At 45.7% G+C, this 22,503-nt stretch overlaps 1 protein-coding gene across 1 annotated transcript; it reads right to left on the reverse strand.

The window, feature by feature from the left end:
• Positions 1–13,643: 13,643 nt before the first annotated feature.
• On the reverse strand, positions 13,644–18,240 carry LOC139240299 (cell adhesion molecule CEACAM6-like). The gene is made up of 3 exons (XM_070868760.1): positions 18,219–18,240; positions 17,334–17,651; positions 13,644–13,933 (listed from the first exon to the last, which is right to left on the reverse strand). The coding sequence occupies exons 1-3, from the start codon at positions 18,238–18,240 to the stop codon at positions 13,644–13,646; spliced, it is 630 nt and encodes a 209-aa protein (XP_070724861.1).
• Positions 18,241–22,503: the final 4,263 nt, after the last annotated feature.

Genomic DNA, 22,503 nt, shown 5'->3' on the forward strand with positions numbered 1-22,503 from the left:
GTATAACTCTGATCCCGGGCCCATTAGCTGACGCGACAGTGCTGTGAAGCGTTTGACCATGGGCTGTCTGATCCCGCCGACACAGAGCAACTTCAGGCAGAGTTACGGTCGGCTGTAAGTTATACACTTCAGCAGAACCTACTTCAAAGTTGTGAGGCAGGTGAGCTTTTCGCCCACCGTCTCGGTCCAAGTAAAATCTAACAGCCTGGTTTGGGCTTTTGCAGATGCGTGTGAGCAGGCATCGGCAGCCGTCCCTTCTGACTGACTCCCTCTGACGGGGAGAAGAGGAAAGAAAGCATTTAATTTATATAGCGCCTTTCACGTCTTCGGGACGTCCCAAAGCACTTTGCAGCAACTGACGGATTTTTGGAAGTGTAGTCACTGTTGTAAGACAGACAATTTGCGCACAGCAAGCTCCCACAAACAGCAGTGTCACAATGACCAGATAACCTGCTTTAGTGGTTTAGGAAGAGGGATAGATATTGGCTCACAACATCTGGGAGAACTGTCCTGCTCAGCTTTGAAATAGTGCCATGGACTCTTTTACATCCACTTTAGAGGTGATCGTAAGATGTCTCGTCCGAAGCACAGGACCTCCGCCAGCGCAGCACTCCCTGAGTCCTGCACTGGTTTGTCAGCCAAGACTACAAATAAGTTTGGTATTGGATGGCAGCAGTAAATGGGCGATAGCGAATTGGTAAAGGGCAATTTTGCACTACCACGTAAGATCAAATTCACCCCGTGGTGTTTGGGCCTGCATGTGCATGTAGCGACTGATTCTCTGAGATCAGGAACAACGCGCATTGATAATGCACCGTCAATGTACAAAACGTCCCCAGGGGCTTCACGGAGAGCTGCTAAGACTGGGCGCCCATCCAAGGTCTTTGGTGATGAAAGCGCCCTTGGACAGAAGGACGCAAAGGGCAACAGAGAATCGGCAGCCCGTTTCACACACATGAAATGTCCTATTCCATTTCCTACAGTAGCTGTTAAACTTGACAAATGCCATTATGGATGGACCACCCATTAGAACGACCGACCGGTTTTCATTCCGAGTGATTTCAATGCTAGTTTCAAACCCAAGAGTAAGGTTGTAAATCTACCACCAATGTTTGAAGATAGAGTAGACTAGGCCAATGGAGTTTAGAAGAATGAGAGGTGATCTCATTGAAAGATATAAAATTCTTACAGGGCTTGACAAGGTAGATGCAGGGAGGATATTTCCCCGGGTTGGAGAGTCGAGAACCAGGAAAATACTCAGGATAAGGGGTCGGCCATTTAGGATGGAGATGAGGAGGAATTTCTTCACTCAGGGGGTGATGAATCTTTGGAATTCTCTATCCTAGAGGGCCATGGATGCTCAATCATTGAGTATATTCAAGACACAGATCGATAGATTTATAGATTTGTGGATATTAAGGGAATCAAGGGATATGGGGATAATTTGGGAAAGTGAAGTTAAGGTCGAAGATGAACCAGGGTCTTATTGAATGGCGGAGCAGGCTGGAGGGACCGAATGCTACTCGTTCTTATGTTCTTACGTTCAAAACATTTCACTGAGGATTTAAATCCACAACCGATTTATCTGGGAGACAACAGAGTGAATGTACCTTTTAAGTTGATCATAAACTGACTCGCTTCTGAATTGCAGAGCCTTGGAAAAGAGACAAAAATATCTGTTTATATCGGTTCCAACAATAGAAGTGTCTGAAATGAATAAAATAAAGAGAAACACATACCATGTAGTTTGACTCTGACTGATCTTGATTCCTACATTCATTCTGTAAAGTTACACAAACAGTGCAAAAGTAAGAGTTGTTATAGTCTGATTTTTATAGGTGCTACTTAATGGGTCATGGTTCTTTGAGCAGTCAGTGAGTGGAGAGTTAAAGACCTCTATCTGAATAGGTGCTACATTATGGGACATATGTTTTTTCATTCATTCCTGGGATGTGGGCGTCGTTGGCAAGGCCAGCATTTATTGCCCGTCCCTAATTGCCCTTGAGAAGGTGGTGGAGAGCCACCTTCTTGAACTGCTGCAGTCCATGTGGTGAAGGTGCTCCCACAGTGCTGTTAGGGAGGGAGTTGCAGGATTTTCACCCAGCGAGGATGAAGGAACGGCCGATATATTTCCAAGTCAGGATTGTGTGTGTGGCTTGGGGGGGTGGGAGCGGTGGGGAGGGGTGTGGGGCGTGGGTAGGGGTGGGGGGGGGGAACTTGGAGGCGGTGGTGCTCCCATGCGCCTGCTGCCCTGGTCTTTTTGGGTGGTAGATGTCGCGGGTTTTGGATTCACATCTCTCGTGGAGCCTTGATTTTAGAGCAAAACTATTCTGAGCATTAACAACGCTGAACTAAAAGGGCTGAATCCACTGCTGGCCAGTCCCGGCATAGACAAACAATCATAGGGAACGCCAGGCTGGAACACGCAGGTTTCCGGATTCTAATAACCCATCAATTGAAATGAATGGGGATAAAAGTGGGGACGGCGGGGACCATGAATTTGATGCGAATAATCCCTTTTGAACGCTGCTGCCACCACGGAAGCCCCATTAGGGGAGGCTTTCCTGTTGGTGTGCCTGTCAGCATTCGATCTTCTGCCATCAATAGATAGAGGAAAATTGGACGGGATTAACCTCTGGCGCTGGATGAGGAAAATCTGCCCTATTTATGATAGGCATTGCAGCCACGTACTCCAACAGGTTGTGATGGATATAGTAGTAGGCCTTAGCTTTCTAATTTGTGAGCAACCGCAGTACCAGTTTTAAACTTGTTCAAGGTTTAATTTGTTAGGACATTGGTAGTCCTACCAAACAGAGGTACTAACTGTTTTTAAAACAGTGCACAAGTGGCGTTGCAGAAATCCATTTAAAGCCAAACCAGGAAATCAACTGGAACGCATTAACACTCCGGTTTACTCTGTGTGGGAACAGTGCTGGTGTTCTGCGTAGATTTCAAATTCAGAACGTAAGAACATAAGAAATAGGAGCAGGAGTCGGCCAATTGGCCCCTCGAGCCTGCTCCACCATTTAATAAGATCATAGCTGATCTGATTTTGGGCTCAGCTCCACTTCCCCGCCTGCTCCCCATAAACATTGACTCCCTTATCGTTCAAAAATCTGTCTATCTCTGCCTTCAATATATTCAATGACCCAGCCTCCACAGCTCTCTGGGGCAGAGAATTCTACAGATTTACGACCCTCTGAGAGAAGAAATTCCTCCTCATCTCAGTTCTAAATGGGTGACCCCTTATTCTTAAACTATGCCCTCTAGTTCCAGATTCCCCCAAAAGCCCTCTCAGTATCTGATATGTTTCAATAAGATCACCTCTCATTCTTCTAAACTCCAATGGGTATAGGTCCAACATGCTCAACCTTTCTTCATAAGTCAACCACTTCATCTCAGGAATCAATCTAGTGAACCTTCTCTGAACTGCCTCCAATGCAAGTATATCGCTTCTTAAATAAGGAGACCAAAACTGCACGCAGTACTCAAGGTGTGGCCTCACCAATACCCTGTACAGTTGTAGCAGGACTTCTCTGCTTTTATACTCTATCCCCCTTGCAATAAAGGCCAACATTCCATTTGCCTTCCTGATTACTTGCTGTAGCTGCAAACTAACTTTTTATGTTTCATGCACAAGGAACCCCAGGTCGCTCTGTACTGCAGCACGTTGTAATCTCTCTCCATTTGAATAATAATAATTTAAATAATAACTTGCTTTTTTATTTTTCCTGCCAAAGTGTATAAGCTCACATTTTCCCACATTATACTCTATTAATTACGGCCTGTGGTCAAATAACGGACAGAGGAATTTCAGACATCGAAGTACAGCATTTCTAATTTGTGCTGGATGCAGAACTGTCATTGGGGATTGGCTGTCGGTTATAGAAATAACCTGAAGTCCCTTTCTCTTGATTCTGGTCTGCCATGCCAGTTTTACAGTCTTGGTGCTAATTGAAATCCACCCCTTTTTTTCCCGATGAAGCTGCTATTGTCAGTAGGAGGTCTAAAGTTGCAACCCTTTCTGTCTGTTATGAATTCAAATCTGGCCCTGTGGACAAACGAACAGTGCGTGTCAAATCATTATGCCAAAGAGGAGTTATTTTGCATGTTTATTGACTGTCACCTCGCCCGTCTATCGCTCTGCTGGTTGTGCATAGTTCATCATTAAGAATATGTGGCCTCTCCCCTTTGCTCAACCCAACCCCTACCTTCTCCCAATAAAGAGGTGCTGTGGTTCCACTGTTAGACATGGTCCAGACATGAGCCTTCTGCTGCTCTCCCCACTCCCCAGGGTATACACCATCTTGGCGCCCTATATCACGATGGTTCAAAAATACACATGATCCCCTTTAATGTAAAGCAGCAATGTGCAAATGTCGCTTCCGATAGTGGTTTGCTGTTCGAGGAATAAAATGAAAGTGCAGGAAACATAATGGCCTTGAAATCCTGTCCTCTCCAGGTCTGTACAGAGTGTGGACAGACCCGGGAAGGCATCGCAAACGTCGCTTTTCGGCACGGGATGCACATGCGCCAAAATCCAGCTTTTACGCTCTCTCAAGCTCTGGATTGACACATTGTCCGTATCCCCACAGCCAGGACATTCGCATGGGTAAGATTGTAATATTTACCCATCTCTTGCCCAGCGAATGTGCTGAAAACTCTTGTGCATGGTAAAGGCAGGTGCACAGCCTACTTTTATCAGCATAGGAGTTTTAAAACATACAAAAACATATAAAAATAAAATTTAAAAATCGCATTTTAATGTTAGAAATCCTGCCCACGAAGGTAAGTTTAGTTTAAACCATAATTAAAACAAATTTTTTTTTTTAAATTGGAAAAATATTTTTTTTCTGAGACATTTATTAACTTTAATTTAAATTAAGGTGTGATTGTTTTTTTCTATTTTTTATTTGTGTTTGGGTGTTTGGGGGGTGTTTCTCATTCATAATAATGAGAAATCCAACATACGGAGTACACATGATTATGAATGAGAAAATACTGTCCCTGGATTGGCTGCCCAACGCCATGTGACTCCAGCTCCAGCGTACGGATGTCCCGATGTGCACACGCTCCAATGCGCAGGGAGAGGAGGCCTCAGGACCGGGGATCGCTGGTGGGTGCAGCAGGATAAGGTAGGTGCGCATCTTTTTAGCCAGCGGGAAGCAGAGGAGCAGGATTTCTGGGCCAATGTATACAGATAATGTATGCAGACTCATCACCATTGCTCCATCACTCAGACTTCATAGAATCACAGTGGCCTGAAAATTCCAGCCTCCCCTGGTCCATACGGAGTGTGTACGGACCCGGGAAGGCATCGCAAAAGCCAGTTTTCAGCGCATGCGCTGGAGCTTGACAGATCTCACGCGTATCGGGTGCGAGGAGATTTGAAATGGCAAGATTGCGGTATTTACCTGTATCTTGCCCTGAAAGTGTCTTCAAAGTTCTTGTGTCTGATAAAAGCATGCGCAAAGCCTACTTTTACAGGCGTAAGTGTTTAAAAACATACAAAAGTATAATTAAATTAAATTAAGAAAACACATTCTTTTTTAAAACCATGCTCACTACGTTACATTTATTTTTAAAAACTCGGAAAACAAATGTTGCTCTAAAATATTTCTTAACTTTAATTTTAATAATGTGAGGTGTGTTTTTTATTTTTTATTATAGGTGTTTAGTGTGTTTGCTTTTTTTCTCATTGATAGCTATGAGAACTGGTAGATACGGAGCTCCCATTGCTATTAATGGGAAAACTGTGGAATACAACACCTGATTGGTTGAGCAGTCACACGTGACTGCACCTTCTGCGTGGGAACCTGAAGGACGGGAGCGTGCTTCGTAGCGCGGGAAGACAAGGCCTCCCCACTGGAATCCCACGCTCCTCCCAGACCAACAGGTGGATTCATAGAAATGTTTCAGGTCGGAGGCAATTGCCTGCGGGAAGCCTCCGACTGCAATTTCAGCCCCACTAATGCAGCACAGTATGAGGCCATTCGGCTCATAGTTTCTGTACGGGCTCGTTGATAGAGCTATCCAATGAGACCCACTCCCCCGCTATTTCCCCGTGTCCCCGCATTGCTTTCCCTTCCAAACATGTTTCCAATTCCTTCAAAAAATATATAGTTCAATCTGCTTCATCCACCCATTCGTGGCATGCAGTCCAGGTTGTAACAACTAGCTGCGTAAAATCAAAATCTATTTCCCGTCTCTGGTTCTTTTTCTAATTATCTCGCTGACCTACATTGGCTCCCGGTTGAGCAACGCCTCGATCTCAAAATTCTCATCCTTATTTTCAAATCCCTCCATGGCCTCACCCCTCCCTATCTCTGTAATCTCCTCCAGCCCCACAACCCCCTCCGAGACGTCTACGCTCCTCTAATTCTGCCCTCCTGCCCATCCATGATTATAATTTCTCCAGCATTGGTGGCTGTGCCTTCTGTTGCCTGGGCCCCAATCTCTGTAACTGCCTCCATAAACCTCTCCGCCTCTCCACCTCTCTTTCCTCCTTCAAGACTCCTTTAAAACCTAATAAGCTTTTGGTCACCTGCCCTAGTTTCTCCTTATGTGGCTCAGTGTCAATTTTGTTTGTCTCATAATGCTCCTGTGAAGCACCTTGGGACGTTTCACTACTTTAAAGGCGCTATATAATGTCTTACGGCAGTTGTATAGGGCATTGGTGAGACCACACCTTGAGTATTATGTGCAGTTTTGGTCTCCTAATCTGAGGAAGAACATTCTTGCTATTGAGGGAGTGCAGCGAAGGTTCACCAGACTGATTCCCGGGATGGCAGGACTGACATATGAACTAAGACTGGATCGACTTGGCTTGTATTCACTGGAATTTAAAAGAATGAGAGGGGATCCCATAGAAACATATAAAATTCAGACGGGATTGGACAGGTTAGATGCAGGAAGAATGTTCCCGATGTTGGGGAAGTCCAAAACCAGGGGTCACAGTCTAAGGATAAGGGGTAAGCCATTTAGGACTGAGATGAGGAGAAACTTCTTCACTCAGAGAATTATGAACCTGTGGAATTCTCTACCACAGAAAGTTGTTGAGGCCAGTTTGTTAGATATATGCAAAAGGGAGTTAGATGTGGCCCTTATGGCTAAAGGGATCAAGGGATATGGGGAGAAAGCAGGAATGGGGTACTGAAGTTGCATGATCAGCCGCGATCATATTGAATGGTGGTGCAGGCTCGAATGGCCTACTCCTGCACCTATTTTCTATGTTTCTATAAATACAAGGGGTTGTTGTTGTAATCTTGAATCTGTGTCCGCTGGTTACTGGCCCTCCTGCCAGTGGAAACAGTTTATCCTCAGTTCTGAGCTTTTTTTGGAATACCAACGCACCAATTGCAACATCCCTTGTTTAATACATACACATAGCAATATGATTAACCCAAACACTGACCTCTCCATTTATTGATGGTATGACGGTGTCGTATGTTGGCAGTATGTTGAGTGCACCACTTACAGTAGCAACAGTATAGCTTTCTGGAATCACATTAAACACCAATGTTATTGCTCAAGACATTTTCTTCAGATATGCTGTGTCCACAATGAAAGTTACACAATATTGGCCCGAATTTTCCAGGGCAGATGACCGCGTATGCCGACATAACTGCCCCGCAAGTTCCGGGTTTCCGATGTGATGCACATGTGCAGGAGCCCAGTACTTGCGATCTGTCACGTTTCTCTTCGACCTCTCGTACCTATCCACAGGAAATGGACAATCGCTGGCTCAGAGTTGGGCTATTTGCCCAAACAATTCCCAACGAAAGCCCACAAAACCCTTACGCCTGTCTAAAGCAGCCACAAAGCTTTCTTTTACCAATGTAAAATTTAACACATTTTTACAATGATTTAACCATACAAAAATCTTTCGAATTAGTTTGGGTTATTTTTGGCCCTTAGACAAATGGTCACAATTATTTTTCAAAAAACTAAATTTTTTGTCTTAAATGTTAAAATAAATGGTATTTTAATTAATTTTGTCCATGTGATGATTTAATTTTATTTCAGTGCTGTGATAGTGTGTTTTTTACGGGATTCCTTTTATGCTTAGGGGGTTCCGTACGGAAATGGAATCCCCAAAACCACAATGGGAATCCTCCTTTGTGATTGGTTGGGCCAGCCCACATGGTACCAGGGACGCTTGCGAACCGCCTGCGCCCCTGGGATACGTAGGCCTTTACACAGGCATACGCCTGCAGGCTCCAGGAGCACGAGTCTTCGGAGGTACGGAGGCAGCAGGTAGGTGCCGAGTTCACGTGCGAATCGGAGGCATTCGCCCGCGGGAGGCCCCCGACTGCAATTTCCAGCCTTATATTGCGCGTGACAGCATGTACACGCATGTGTGCCTGGCACTATTCAATGTCGTTGGTCAACTCCTTAGCATGTTGTTGCAGTCTCTCGCGGCTAGGCAATGTATTTTAACGAGTTTCAGAAATCTTCCAACTCCGCCAGCATCTCACATGTGACATGCGTCAAGGAGACGTGGCCAATACTAAGGGCTAGTTACGAGTTTTAAATAAATCAATGTGCGTCCCAGACTAGTTAAATTCTAACTCAGTGCGGAACATGATACAAGTCAGCTGGCTGCAGTTAAACTACGTTGGAAACTTGAGAGTTTGGGAATAACGGGCCCAAAATTCCGGCCTTGCTGGGTAAGCACGAAGTGCGCATGGGCCTGGCAAGGCCTCGCAAAAGGCGGTTTTCGGGGCGCAATGCGTATGCGTCAAAAACCAGCTTTTCCAACCTGTCAAGATTTCTCCTGAAGAGGATCCTCCGCATCGCTGGGAGAAGGAGATCCATGCAGGAGAGATTGGCCTATTTTCCCAACTCATGCCCAGCGAATGGCCATCAAACTTCTTCGCCTGGTGAAAGCAAGGCGCTTAGCTCACTTTTACCAGCGTAAGAGTTTTAAAACACAGAAAAATTAAATTTATATATTCATTTTTCTATTAAAAACCCTGCCCGTTAAGTTTATTTTTAACCCTATTAAAACAACGTTAAAAAATAATTGCAAAAAATGTTTTTTTTCTAAAACATTTAATTGCATATAATTTCAATGACTATTAAATATGTGAGGTGTTTTTTTTTCAATTAATTGTGTTGAGTTTCCTGTTGTAGCGGCTTTTCTCCTCGATGGTAATGGGAGTCCGTACAAACAGAGCTCCCATTATTATCAATGAGAATCCTGCATAGTGATTGGTGGTCCAGGACCACATGATCCCAGGATATGACTACGTATCTGGAGGACATCTTCCCACATGCTGCGCAGTGAATGAAGGCCTCTGACCGGAATCCTACGTTCCTCTGGGACCAACAGGTATTTTCGTAGATTTTTTCTGGTTCAAGAAGTTCATCTGCAGGAAGCCTCCGACCGCAATTTTCCCCCCAATATATTTTAGATTGGAAAACGATCATCATTTCTCTAGAACCACTGAAGAGAAAGATACCTTCCTGAATACATTTGCAATCTTACCAGGAACAGTGAACAGACCAGTTCCTTCCTCCTCCAAGATCATGCCAACAAATGGCATTGATATTGGTGACCCAATCACTATCAGTCGCTGTTCAGTGTTCAAAGAGAATGCATCGGTTTTGATGCAACATTAACCTACCAGACGTTTCTTTCCGTGCCATTCTCCACATTTTGAAAGCCAAAACGCCCACAGTGATTAGAGCCATGGCTGTGATAACTCCCAAAACTGCCACAGTGGCTGCCCATTTGTTGCTGTTGCATGTTTCAACATCTGATACAGAACAGAGCATTAAATCAACATGTATTCCCGCTTACTTTGAATTGCGCTATCAAATATTGAAGACGAGATTATTGCTTTCGCAGTTACCGCTTGGGGTGTCCATTGTGACCAGGGGTTGTCTTCATCCAATATTACACTTCGCAACATAGGAAGGGGAGGGGACATTCAGTCCCTGGAGGCTGGTACGCCATTAAATTAGATCATGGCCGATCTGTATCTCAGCTCACGGTGTCAGCTGTGGCTCAGTTGGTAGCACCTCTCTGGTTTCTGGGCTCAAGTTGTTTCTAGAGACTTGAATACCAAAGGTCTCGGCTGACACTCAAGTACAGTACTGAGGTAATGCTATCCTGTCGGATTTGCCGTCTTTCAGCTGAGAAGTTAAACCGAGGCCCCGACTGCTCTCTCAGGTGGAATTAAAAGATCCCACGGCCACTATTTTGAAGAAGAGCAAGAGAGTGATCCGCGGTGACCTGGCCAATATTTATCAACCAACATCACCCAACCAGATTATCTGGTCATTATCACATTGCTGTTTGTGGGAGCTTGCTGTGCATAAATTTATTGCCGCGTTTCCTACATTACAACAGTGACTACACTCCAAATGTACTTCATTGGCTGTAAAGCCATTTGGGACGTCTGCTGGTGGTGAAAGGCGCTATATAAATGCAGGTCTTTTTTTTTTCTTTTTTTAAAACACCATTTGCCCGCCAGATCACTTGATACCATTATTCTACAAAAATCTAGCGATCTCAGTCTTGAAAATGTCAATTGACGCCCCTCCCAACATCTAAAGCCTTTTGTTAGAGCGAGCTTCAGATATCCACTGCCCTTTTTGTGAGGCAGTGCTCCCTGTCTTTACTCCTCAATGTTTTAACTTTACCTTGGTCTGTTTGTTTCCAATGTTAACCTGGAGGATGTTAAGATTCATCCAGGACTGGAGGCCAGATAAGCAGTGTGATCGATGAGAGGCAGTAAAGGCGACTCCAGATGTGATGCTGAGGTAGAACTAGCTGTCATCAGCGTACAAGTATAAAAGAAGCCCCTGTTTGCAGACATTGTCAAGGGACAGCATGGAAATGAGGGAGGGGACGGGCCAAGGAGGGCATCGTGAAGGATGCCAGGGGTAAAAAGGCAAGGGTGGGGAGAGAAGCCATTGGTGGGGAGATTTCCGCTAATATTTGGATATGTCACAGCAGAAACAGGTAAGTGCAATCCCATGGCATGGATTCATAAAAGAAAAGTACTGACAGAAAGTAGTATGGACACGTAGTTGAAAGTTGCAAACAGAGATAGGAGCAGGGATAACGGAACATTGTCAAGGTCAGAGGCAACGTCGTTCATGACATTGAACAGCTTCTGGCCACATATCCACAACATAACTAAAACCGCCTATTTCCACCTCTGTAACATTGCCCGTCTCCGCCCCTGCCTCAGCTCATCCGCTGCTGTAACCCTCACCCATGCCTTTGTTACCTCCAGACTCGACTATTCCAATGCACTCCTGGCTGGCCTCCCACATTTCACTCCATGTAAACTTGAGGTCATCCAAAACTCTGCTGCCCCATGTCTTAACTCGCACCAAGTCCCGCTCACCCATCACCTGCTGTGCTCGCTGACCTACATTGGCTCCCGGTTAAGCAAAGCCTTGATTTCAAAATTCTCATCCTTGTTTACAAATCCCTCCATGGCCCTCACCCCTCCCTATCTCTGTAATCTCCTCCAGCCACACAACCCCCCGAGATGCCTGCGCTCCTCTAATTCTGCCCTCTTGAGCATCCCTGATTATAATCGCTCAACCATTGGTGGCCGTGCCTTCAGCTGCCTGGGCCCCAGGCTCTGGAACCCCTCTCTAAAGCTCTCCACCTCTCTTTTCTCCTTTAAGACGCTCCTTCAAGCCTACTTCTTTGACCAAGTTTTTGTTCATCTGCCCTAATTTTTTCTTATGTGGCTCAGTGTCAAATTTATTTGTTTTGTCTTAAAACACTCCTGTGAAGTGCCTTGGGACATTTTTCTATATTAAAGATGCTATATAAATACATTGTTGTTGTTGTTGTTGTTTAGGGCCTTTTGCTGCTGGGCAGCAGTCAGAACTAGAGGTATTCAGTCAAAGATTTATGGAATTGATTAAGGGGTAATTGATGCAACAGCCAGTTGATGGAAGTTGTAAAGCAAAACCAGGTTGGAGATTGGTGGTAGATTGCAAGGACAGGGTTTCCAGTAAACATTTCTTTTGTGGAAGAGACGGTGACGGGGCTTTTGAAGGGAGGAAGCAACACATTACACAAGAGCCATTCACAAATTCAGTTAGAATGGGGGGTGACAGGGAGCATCATTGAGGAATCAGGAGTTCAGCAGGAATGGAGTTAAAGGATCAGGAATGGAGAGTGATGATGGTTGAGGATTCGCGATTAGCTGATCAGTAACACTCTCCGAATATGCTAATGAAACTTGCCACAGGAAATTAAGTCTGGTAATTAATAGCATAAGTACCATTTTACCAACGTGATATTTGATACTTCAATACCAATCAACCTCTCTGGCCCAGAAAGTCAACAATGTCAACTGTTGAATCTCATTCTTTCAGATGCTAAATACTTGCAGATTTAAAAAATTTCAAATTTTAAGTATTTTAATGATTTTCTTACTTTTCCTTTGTCTTTCTTTCTATCTCTTAATCCAATCTTACTTTCGTTCTCTTCTTTCTAATTGTGTACATGATTTCATGCTAATTCACCCTCCTTCTCTGTCATGCCTGCTTCTTTCTGAATACTAAAATCTCATTGATTAAGGAGATAAACCATTCGCCCACCGTTCAATGACGTCTCAGACGCCCCATTGCACTCATCGCACTGGTGTCATCTCGCACTTCCAGCAAATCACCGCACAAAAAAATTGAACTGAAAGGCACATAACAAAACCTAACTAATGTTGTGTTCTGTGAGATGTCCCATTCTGGCAAGATTTGTCCCATAAAATAACAAAGGAGCAATGTGCATTTATATAGTGCCTTTGACGTAATAAAATATCCCAAGGTGCTTCACAGAGTGTTATCAGACAAGATATAATGGCCCAGAAATCCCACCCTCCCCGGGTCCGTACGGAGTGTCTACGGACCCGGGAAGGCATCGGAAAAGCCGGTTTTCAGCGCACAATGCGCATGCGCTGAAAACTGGCTTTTCCGATCTGTCACGTTTCTGGCTTGACAGATCTCGCACATATCGGGAGTGAAGATTGTTGCAAGGGCAAGATTGTGGTATTTACCCATATCTTGCCCAGCAAATGTCCTCAAAACTGTTGTGCCTGATAAAAGCAGGTGCACAGCTTATCTTTACAGGCGTAAGAGTTTAAAAACATAGAAAAATATTGTAAAGTAAAATTTTTGAAATACCTTATTGTTGAAAACCCTCTCTACTACGGTAAGTTTATTTTAAACTATAATTAAAAAAACTTTTTTAAAAATCCAGAAAATATATATTTTTAATTACATAAATAACTTTAATTTAAATTATTAAAAATATGTTGTACATTTTTTCTATCTTTTATTATTGCATAGTAATGTTTTAGGGGAGGTTTCTCATTCATAATAAGGGGAACTCCAACTTACGGAGTTCCTATTATTGTGAATGAGAATATACTATACCTGATTGGCTGCCCAGAGCCATGTGACTCCAGCACCAGGCCTGCGCACGTCCAAACGTGAACGCGTTGTGACGCGCAGTAAGGAGAGACCTCGACTCCGGGATCTCTGGCGAGCGTTTGACCAAAAGGTAAGTGCGCATCTTCTGTCCTATTCTTAGTCTAACGCCCGCGGGATGAAGAAACCGGGATTTCTGGGCCAGTATGTAATTGATCAATATGAATAGGATGTGATCTTCAGTACTCACTGCCGATGTGCAAGAAGTAGGGCTCACTTGCTGCTTCACTAACAGGGCTGCTCACCCTGCATTGGTATTCACCAGAATGGCGTCTGTGAACACCAATTATCGTCAGTGTGACATTTCCCGAGGATAATATTATCCTCTCACTGCTCTCGACAACTGCCCCATTGAAAGACCAAACTCGTCGGGTACAATTGCCAACTACGATACAGGTCAGACAGACTGAGTCATTCTCTCGCACTGGGTTTGAAACATTGGATGTAATGTATGCAGAGGAGATTGGTTCTGTGAATAGAATTGGAAACCAAGAATTAATCACCAGCCTTGGACAGACGTATTGAAATAAATCATTTTATTATATCTTAACAGGGAATAAAATAGCTCCATTTGTATGTGGAATTATAGAAACTGCCTGATTTTCATTTTCCATTGAAAGAAATGTAAATCAAGAATCGGGTGATTTCTCTTATGGCCAGATGAACCACAATGCCAATTTTATGCCTGGGTGGCACGTTGACATTCAACCCCCATGTATTATCACAAAATATGTTCAGAAGTCACAGTGTTATTGATAGTACATTGTAATTATTTATTACTTGGTTTTATTAAATTTGTGATGAAGGTAATTTGATCTTAATTGCTTTGACATCCTTGAGCTGAAGTTCGGTTCTGCATTCTGGAATTCTGTGATTAACAAGCCCATACCTGTGAATTGGAACACATTCTATTTCAACTTTTCCCTACTTCTCGCCCAGCTGACCCAGAAGCTACTTGAAGTCTACTGTGCATTCCCTTTCCCCTTTTCCTTTCAATGGATAAGGCCTTATCTGTATTGAATTATATCTGCCACGGGTCCTTTTCAGAATGGCAGGCAGTGACTAGTGGGGTACCGCAAGGTTTAGTGCTGGGACCACAGCTATTTGCAATATACATTATTGATTTGGACGAAGGAATTGAATGTAATATCTCAAGTTTGCAGATGACACTAAGCTGGGTGGCAGTGTGAGCTGTGAGGAGGATGCTAAGAGGCTGCAAGGTGACTTGGACAGGTTAGGTGAGTGGGCAAATGCATGGCAGATGCAGTATAATGTAGATAAATATGAGGTTATCAACTTTGGTGGCAAAAACAGGAAGGCAGAATATTATCTGAATGGTGACAGATTACGAAAAGGGGAGGTGCAATGAGACCTGGGTATCATGGTACATCAGTCATTGAAAGTTGGCATGCAGGTACAGCAGGCGGTGAAGAAGGCAAATGGCATGTTGACCTTCATTGTGAGAGGATTTGAGTATAGTAGCAGGGAGGTCTTACTGTAGTTGTACAGGGCCTTGGTGAGGCCACACCTTGAATATTGTGTACAGTTTTGGTCTCCTAATCTGAGGAAGGACATTCTTGCTATTAAGGAGTGCAGCGAATGTTCACCAGACTGATTCCCGGGATGGCAGGACTGACATATGAAGAAAGATTGGATTGACTAGGCTTATATTCACTTGAATTTAGAAGAATGAGAGGGGATCACATAGAAACATATAAAATTCTAACGGGATTGGACAGGTTAGATGCAGGAAGAATGTTCCTAAATTTCTCTGAGCACCAACATTTAATAGATTATCACAATTTAAAAATGTTCTTTTGTCCTCTTCTTCCCACCAACGTGACTAACCTCACATTTCCCCACATTATACTCTGTCTTATTGCCCACTCACTTAACCTGTCTATCGCCCTTTGCAGGATTTTGACGTCCTGCTCACAGCTTAACTTTCCCACCTAGCTTTGCATAGTCCTGCCATACTCAAATATTTATGTATATTCCTTGTTGCCCTTACCTAATACACTCTGTGGATCTTAATCTTAAAATGTTCAATTGACCCAGCTTTTATATTCTTTTCGGGGATAGAATTTCAACCTCCCCTCCCCCCCCGCCCCGCCCCCCCGCCCCCGACTACCTACACTACAGCTGGAGTGATCTTCCCAAGAGTAGGACTTCACTTTTAATGTAAATTGGGAGGCTTTTGTGTTAATGGAACCCCAATTGCGTTTTGGGCAGGGCCAGAGAGGGGAAGGTGCAGCCAGGCTCCTGCAGGTCTGCAGCTGGAGGTGAGCCCAAGGTGAATGAAATACTTTCCTTAGTGGGGCCCACAACAGCAAGAATTTGTATTTCTATAGCGCCTTTAAGGTCGTGATATGTCCCAAGGTGCTTCACAGGAGTATTGTGAGATAAAAATTTGACACTGAGTTGCAGAAGTAGAAATTAGCACATGTGACCAAAAGCTTGGTCAAAGAGGTAGGGTTTAAGAACATAAGGACATAAGAAATAGGAGCAGAAGTAGGCCATATAGCCCCTTGAGCCTGCTCCGCCATTTAATAAGATCATGGCTGATCTGATCATGGACTCAGCTCAGGAGGGCAGAATTCGGGGAGCACATCTTGGGGAGGTTGTGGGGCTGGAGGAGATTACAGAGATAGGGAGGGGGCGAGGTCATGGAGGGATCTGAAAACATGGATGAGAGTTTTGAAATCGAGGCATTGCGTAATCTGGAGCCAATGTAGGTCAACGAGCACAGGGGGTGATGTGTGATCGGGACTCGGTGCGAGTTAGGACATGGGGCAGTGAGCACAGGGGGTGATGGGTGAGTGGGACTTGGTGCGAGTTAGGACACGGGGCAGTGAGCACAGGGGGTGATGGGTGAACGGGACTTGGTGCGAGTTAGGACACGGGGGCAGTGAGCACAGGGGGTGATAGGTGAGTGGGACTCGGTGCGAGTTAGGACACGGGGGCAGTGAGCACAGGGGGTGATGGGTGAGTGGGACTCGGTGCGAGTTAGGACATGGGGGCAGTGAGCACAGGGGGTGATGGGTGAACGGGACTCGGTGTGAGTTAGAACACGGGGGCAGTGAGCACAGGGGGTGATGGGTGAGTGGGACTTGGTGCGAGTTAGGACACGGGCCAGTGAGTACAGGGGGTGATGGGTGAGTGGGACTCGGTGCGAGTTAGGACACGGGGCAGTGAGTACAGGGGGTGATGGGTGAGTGGGACTCGGTGTGAGTTAGGACACGGGGCAGTGAGCACAGGGGGTGATGGGTGAACGGGACTCGGTGCGAGTTAGGACATGGGTCAGTGAGCACAGGGGGTGATGGATGAGCGGGACTCGGTGCGAGTTAGGACACGGGGCAGTGAGCAGAGGGGGTGACGGGTGAGCGGGACTTGGTGCGAGTTAGGACTTGGGGCAGTGAGCACAGAGGATGATGGGTGAGCGGGACTCGGTGTGAGTTAGGACACGGGGCAGTGAGCACAGGGGGTGATGGGTGAGCGGGACTCGGTGTGTTAGGACACGGGGCAGCCGAGTTTTGGATCACCTCTAGTTTACGTAGGGTAGAATGTGGGAGGCCGGCCAGGAGTGCGTTGGAATAGTCACGTCTGGAGGTAACAAAGGCACGGATGAGGATTTCAGCAGCGGATGAGCTGAGGCAAGGGCGGAGACAGGCGATGTTACGGAGGTGGAAATAGGCGGTCTTAGTTCTGCTGTGGATATGTGGTCGGAAGTTCATTTCAGGGTTAAATATGACACCAAGGTTGCAAACAGTGTGGTTCAGCCTCAAACAGAAGTTGGGGAGAGGGATGGAGTCAGTGGCCTAGGGAACGGAATTTGTGGAAAATCTGTGATTCCCATTGCTGCCACTTACCGAACACACGCAGATCGACCCTCGCTGTTGCTGCTCTGCCACGGAATGAGATCATGTTAACAGTGTACTCTCCGTTGTCTGAGAAGCTCACTGCCTTGAGCAGGAGAGATGCATTAGGGAACAATACCTCCATCCGTTCTCTGTAATTCAAAGATATATCTGTTGTTGTCCCGAGCCACAGTGCCAGCCTCTCACCGTTGCGCTTCCAGGTCCCACTCGTCACATTCACCGATGGCATCACTGACAGGAGCACAGGGCGTCCGACTGTTGCATTAATAAGACTCTGCTCCACCTCGATGTGGAAACTTTGAGATTCAACTATAGGGGAAAGAAGTTAAGAAACCCGTGTTAACATCCGAGCAATTTACTTACATAAATACTAAGTGGAGGCTGGATGGTGGAGATTTCACACCCAGTGTCGCTGTTGCAAATTTAACGTATTTAACTTTCCCTTGCCTCCTGTTTAATCCCCAAACACCGAGATGAGAAAGTCACCCTCACCGGCAGACAGAAGTAAGCAAACAGCAAGGGCAGCGATCCGGGGTGTCTGCATCCCGACGGATCAGTGTCCGCTCCCGTTCTGGACAGTCAGCGGGTAGCAGTTCCTCTTCAATCAGCCGGATTAGGCATTAACTAAAGCAAACATGGTCGGGAGTCCAGGTCACTTACCTCACTGAAAGGGGCCAATGATTTTCATTTTTAAAGAGAGAGTCACAATATGAATGTAGCAAGTCCCAGATGCAACCATTGGAGCTGCCGACAGGAGCAATAAATAATAGTTTGCATCAAAAACAGATCGAAGGCAGATAGTGGGAGCTGTCCGTTCAGTTAGCGAACACGTATTAACATCCAGCAACTCACATCCAATTTAATGAAATTATTTACCTGCATGTTCAAATCGCTCCATGGCCTCCTCGGCCCTCCCTAGCTCTGTAACCTCTTCCAGCCCCACAACCCTCCAAGATCTCTGCATTCCTCTAATTCTGCCCTCTTGAGCATCCCTGATTATAATCACTCAACCATTGGTGGCCGTGCTTTCAGCTGTCTGGGCCCAAATCTCTGGGATTCACTCCCGAATCCACTCTGCCTCTCTCTCCTTATTTAAGATGCTCATTAAAACCTACCTCTTTGACCAAGCATTTGATCACCTGTCCTAATGTGTTGTTTTGTGGCTTGGTATGAAATTGTTCTCTTATCACACTCCTGTGAAGAGCCTTGGGATATTTTAACGACGTTGTTGTACATGGAGATACACTAATGTGTGTTATGCAACTACTGACGCTATGGTAAAAGACTGTGGGTTATCTAAGAGCAGAATAATCTTCTTCCTTCTTGGGCGGACCCTAGTGCCAAGGATTAACTTGCTTCCACACCAAAAAGGGATGAGTTCACAGATGTTTCAATGAAGGACCTAATATTCCAGTCCTGAACTCCAATTGAAGGGTGGAAGATGCCTGTGCGTGGATTTTTTTTAACTTGTGGTGTCCTTGCACGCCAGCCAACACATGGGCTTGACAGAGCTAGGTCTTGGTCCAGTGGCTAGGGTTAGCCAAAATGACTGGAGACCAGCTCTGCTAGAATAGAATAGATGATAATGATACAGTAACCAGTATCAATATTTGTATTTAAATTACCAGTGTCATCCTGCGCATGGAAGGAGAATGTAGATATCCCAATTTAACATCAGAGGAAACGATCCTCTCCGATATGTCAGCGAAAGCGCGAATATATGTGTTCGCTCTGTCGCTAACTCCTGACATTGACTTGTGGAGAATCTGCCTTCCAGTCTTGGTCATTTCCTCACCGCTTCTCTCACACACAGTAATCTGTTTCATACTCGCAGAGATAAAAAAGCAAAGGACCACCGACCTCACACTTTGCACCTCCATCTTGAGTCAAGTGTTGTCACCATTACAGTCACCGACTGCCGGGCAATGCTCCTGTGTGGGTCGGACATTTGCCAAGGTATACACGGTGTCTGTTTACCTTGAATGACATGCAATCTGGCTCAGAAACCAGGAAGTATTTGAACAGAGTGCAGTGGGGGACTCCCCCAGAATCGTTGCCAAGTGTCTTGTTAAAAGTCCCGGTTTCACAGGGACTTCAAAATACCTCATTGGCTGCAAAGCATTTTTTGGGACCTCTTGAATTTGGGTCAGATGCTGGGTATTGGCGAGTGTCTCACCTCCTGACTCCCCAAAGCTGTTTCACCATCTACAGGGCACAAGTCAGGAGTGTGAGGGAACACTCCCCACTTGCCTGGATGGGTGCAGCTCCAACAACACTCAAGAAGCTCGACACCATTCAGGACAAAGCAGCCCACTTGATCGGCACGCTACCCACCACCTCCAACACTCACTCCCTCCACCACCGGCGCACCATGACTGCAGTGTGCACCATCTACAAGATGCACTGCAGCAACTCGCCAAGGCTTCTTCAGCAGCACCTCCCAAACCCGAGCCCTCTACCGCCTAGAAGGACAAGGACAGCAGATGCATGGGAACACCATCACCTCCACGTTCCCTTCCGAGTCACACACCATCCCGACTTGGAAATATATCGACCGTTCCTTCTTCATCGCTGAGTCAAAATCCCGGAATTCCCTCCCTAACAGCACTGTGGGAGCACCTTCACCACACGGACTGCAGTGGTTCAATAAGGTGGCTCACCACCACATTCTTAAGGGCAATTAGGGACGGGCAATAAATGCCGGCCTTGCCAGTGTGCCAACATCTCGGAACAGATTTTTAAAACATTACTGAGAGTTTGTTTCGGTGAGCATGCATGGAGATTGTCTGAACTCATGTCTACTGGGGCCCTTTCAGTCAATGGAGACAGGAGACTTTCACCCACCTCAGGCTGAATCTAAACTCAGGTTTCAAAGGCTGATGTCTGTCTGGCAGGAAGTGCAATCTACTGGTACAGCATTTAAGTGTAGAGTATAAGGTTGCACCGACCTTCAGGGAAATGATTCAGAAAACTTGGTTTGTGCACGGCAGACATAAAGGCTTCATTGAAGTAATTATGCACCGAATGTGGCAGGAATTAGACTGCCCAGTCTGGACAATAAACTTGCTTTTGTTCCAATCCTCATGTACATAAAAAGAAATAAAGACTTGCATTTATATAGCGCCTTTCATGATCACCGGATGTCTCAAAGCGCTTTGTAGCCAATGAAGAACTTTTTGAAGTGTTTTCACTGTTGTAATAAGAACATAAGAAATAGGAGCAGGGTTAGGCCATTCGGCCCCTCGAGCCTGCTCTGCCATTCAATAAGATCATGGCTGATGTTTGACCTCAACTCCATTTTGCTGCACTATCCCTATATCACGTGAATCCCTTAATATCCAAAAATCTAACGATCTCTGTCTGGAATATATTTAATGACAGCCTCCACCGCTCTCTGCGGTAGAGAATTCCAAAGGTTCCCTACCATCTCAGTAAAGAAATTTCTCCTCATCTCAGTCCTAAATGGCCAACTCCTTATTCTTAGTGTGACCCCTGGTTCTGGACTCCCCAGGCAGGGGAAGCACCCTTCCCGCATCTACCCTGTCAAGCCTGGTAAGAATTTTATATGCTTCAATGAGATTACCTTTCATTCTTCTAAACTGTCGAGAATATAGACCTCGTGTGCTCAATCTAATGTAGGAAATGCAGCAGCCAATTTGCACACAGTAAACTCCCACAAACAGCAATGTGATAATGAACAGATAAACTGTCATTGTTATGTTGATTGATGGATAAATAATGGTTAGGCTACCGGGGTAACTCCCTTGCTCTTCTTCGAAATAGCGCCATGGGATCTATTATGTCCACCTGAGAGAACATCTCATCTGAAAGACGGCACCTCCGACAACGCAGTACTCCTTCAGCACTGTACTGGAGTGTCATCCTAGATTTATGTACTCTAGTCCCTGAAGTGGGACTTGAACCCACAACATTCTGACTCAGAGGCAAGTGTGCCACCCATTGAGCAACAGCTGACACTCATTCACAGGACGTGGGCACGCTGGCAAGGCCAGCAGTTATTGTCCCTCCCGAATTGCCCTTGAGAAGGTGGTGGTGAGCCACCTTCTTGAACCGCTGCAGTCCGTGTGGTGAATGAATTCCCACAGTGCTGTTAGGGAGGGAGTTCCAGGATTGTGACCCAGCGACGATGAAGGAACGGTCGATATATTTTCAAGTCGGGATGATGTGTCACTTGGGAGGGGAACGTGGAGGTGATGGTGCACAGCTCTTCTTCGAAAATGGATCTTTTACATCCACCTGAGGGGGCAGACGGGGCCTCAGTTTAACATCTCATCCGAAAGATGGCACCTCCGACAGTGAGCGCCCCCTCAGTACTGCCCCTCCGACAGTGCTGCGCTCCCTCAGTACTGCCCCTCTGAAAGTGTGCGCTCCCTTAGTACTGCCCCTCCGACAGTGAACGCTCCCTCAGTACTGCCCCTCCGACAGTGCGGCGCTCCCTTAGTAGTGCCCCTCCGACAGTGAGCGTTCCCTCAGTACTGCCCCTCCGACAGTGCGGTGTTCCCTCAGTACTGCCCCTCCGACAGTGTGGTGTTCCCTCAGTGCCGCCCCTCCGACAGTGCGGCGCTCCCTCAGTACCAACCCTCCGACAGTGCGGCACTCCCTCAGTACTGCCCCTCTGACGGTGCGCCGCTCCTTCAGCCTAGAATGCAAGCCTAGATTTATTTGTTCAAGTCCCTGAAGTGGGACTTGAACCTACAACCATCTAATTCAGATCAAGTGTGCTACGCATTGAGCTACAGCTGACACTCTAGCCAAAGTTCCTTTCTCAAGTTCAGCAAAGCAGATCGTAGTGCAGAGAGACTTGATAAGGGAATATGGAGATGCCTGTTTTTATTTCCTGATTGCAATATTTTTCAATAATACAACTTAAACCAAAAGTGATGTATTGATAGATAACACTCTTTATTCTATAACAAGGCAATGCCCAGTATATAATGTCCATCAGTTTAAATATATCGTAACTTTATACATTTCTGGAATATTATAATGCATATTGATACATTAAGGAGAAGATAGATTAGTACATGAGGGAAAAAGGAATAGAAGGATACATTGGTGGGTTAAATGAAGAGGGATGGGAGGAGGCTCGTGTGGAGCATAAACAGCGACATAGACCAGTTGGGCCGAATAATCTTTTTCT

Source organism: Pristiophorus japonicus, chromosome 31 (assembly GCF_044704955.1).
Source record: "Pristiophorus japonicus isolate sPriJap1 chromosome 31, sPriJap1.hap1, whole genome shotgun sequence".
NCBI lineage: Eukaryota > Metazoa > Chordata > Chondrichthyes > Pristiophoridae > Pristiophorus > Pristiophorus japonicus.

Excerpts from the sequence above, each read along its gene's own strand:
- LOC139240299 (XM_070868760.1), bottom strand. The coding sequence starts at position 18,240 with ATGGAGCGATTTGAACATGCAG. Across the intron at positions 17,652-18,218 it reads GGAGCGATTTGAACATGCAG|TTGAATCTCAAAGTTTCCAC; the intron begins GTAAATAATTTC and ends TTTCCCCTATAG. Across the intron at positions 13,934-17,333 it reads GGTCGATCTGCGTGTGTTCG|AACCAATCTCCTCTGCATAC; the intron begins GTAAGTGGCAGC and ends TTCTATTCACAG.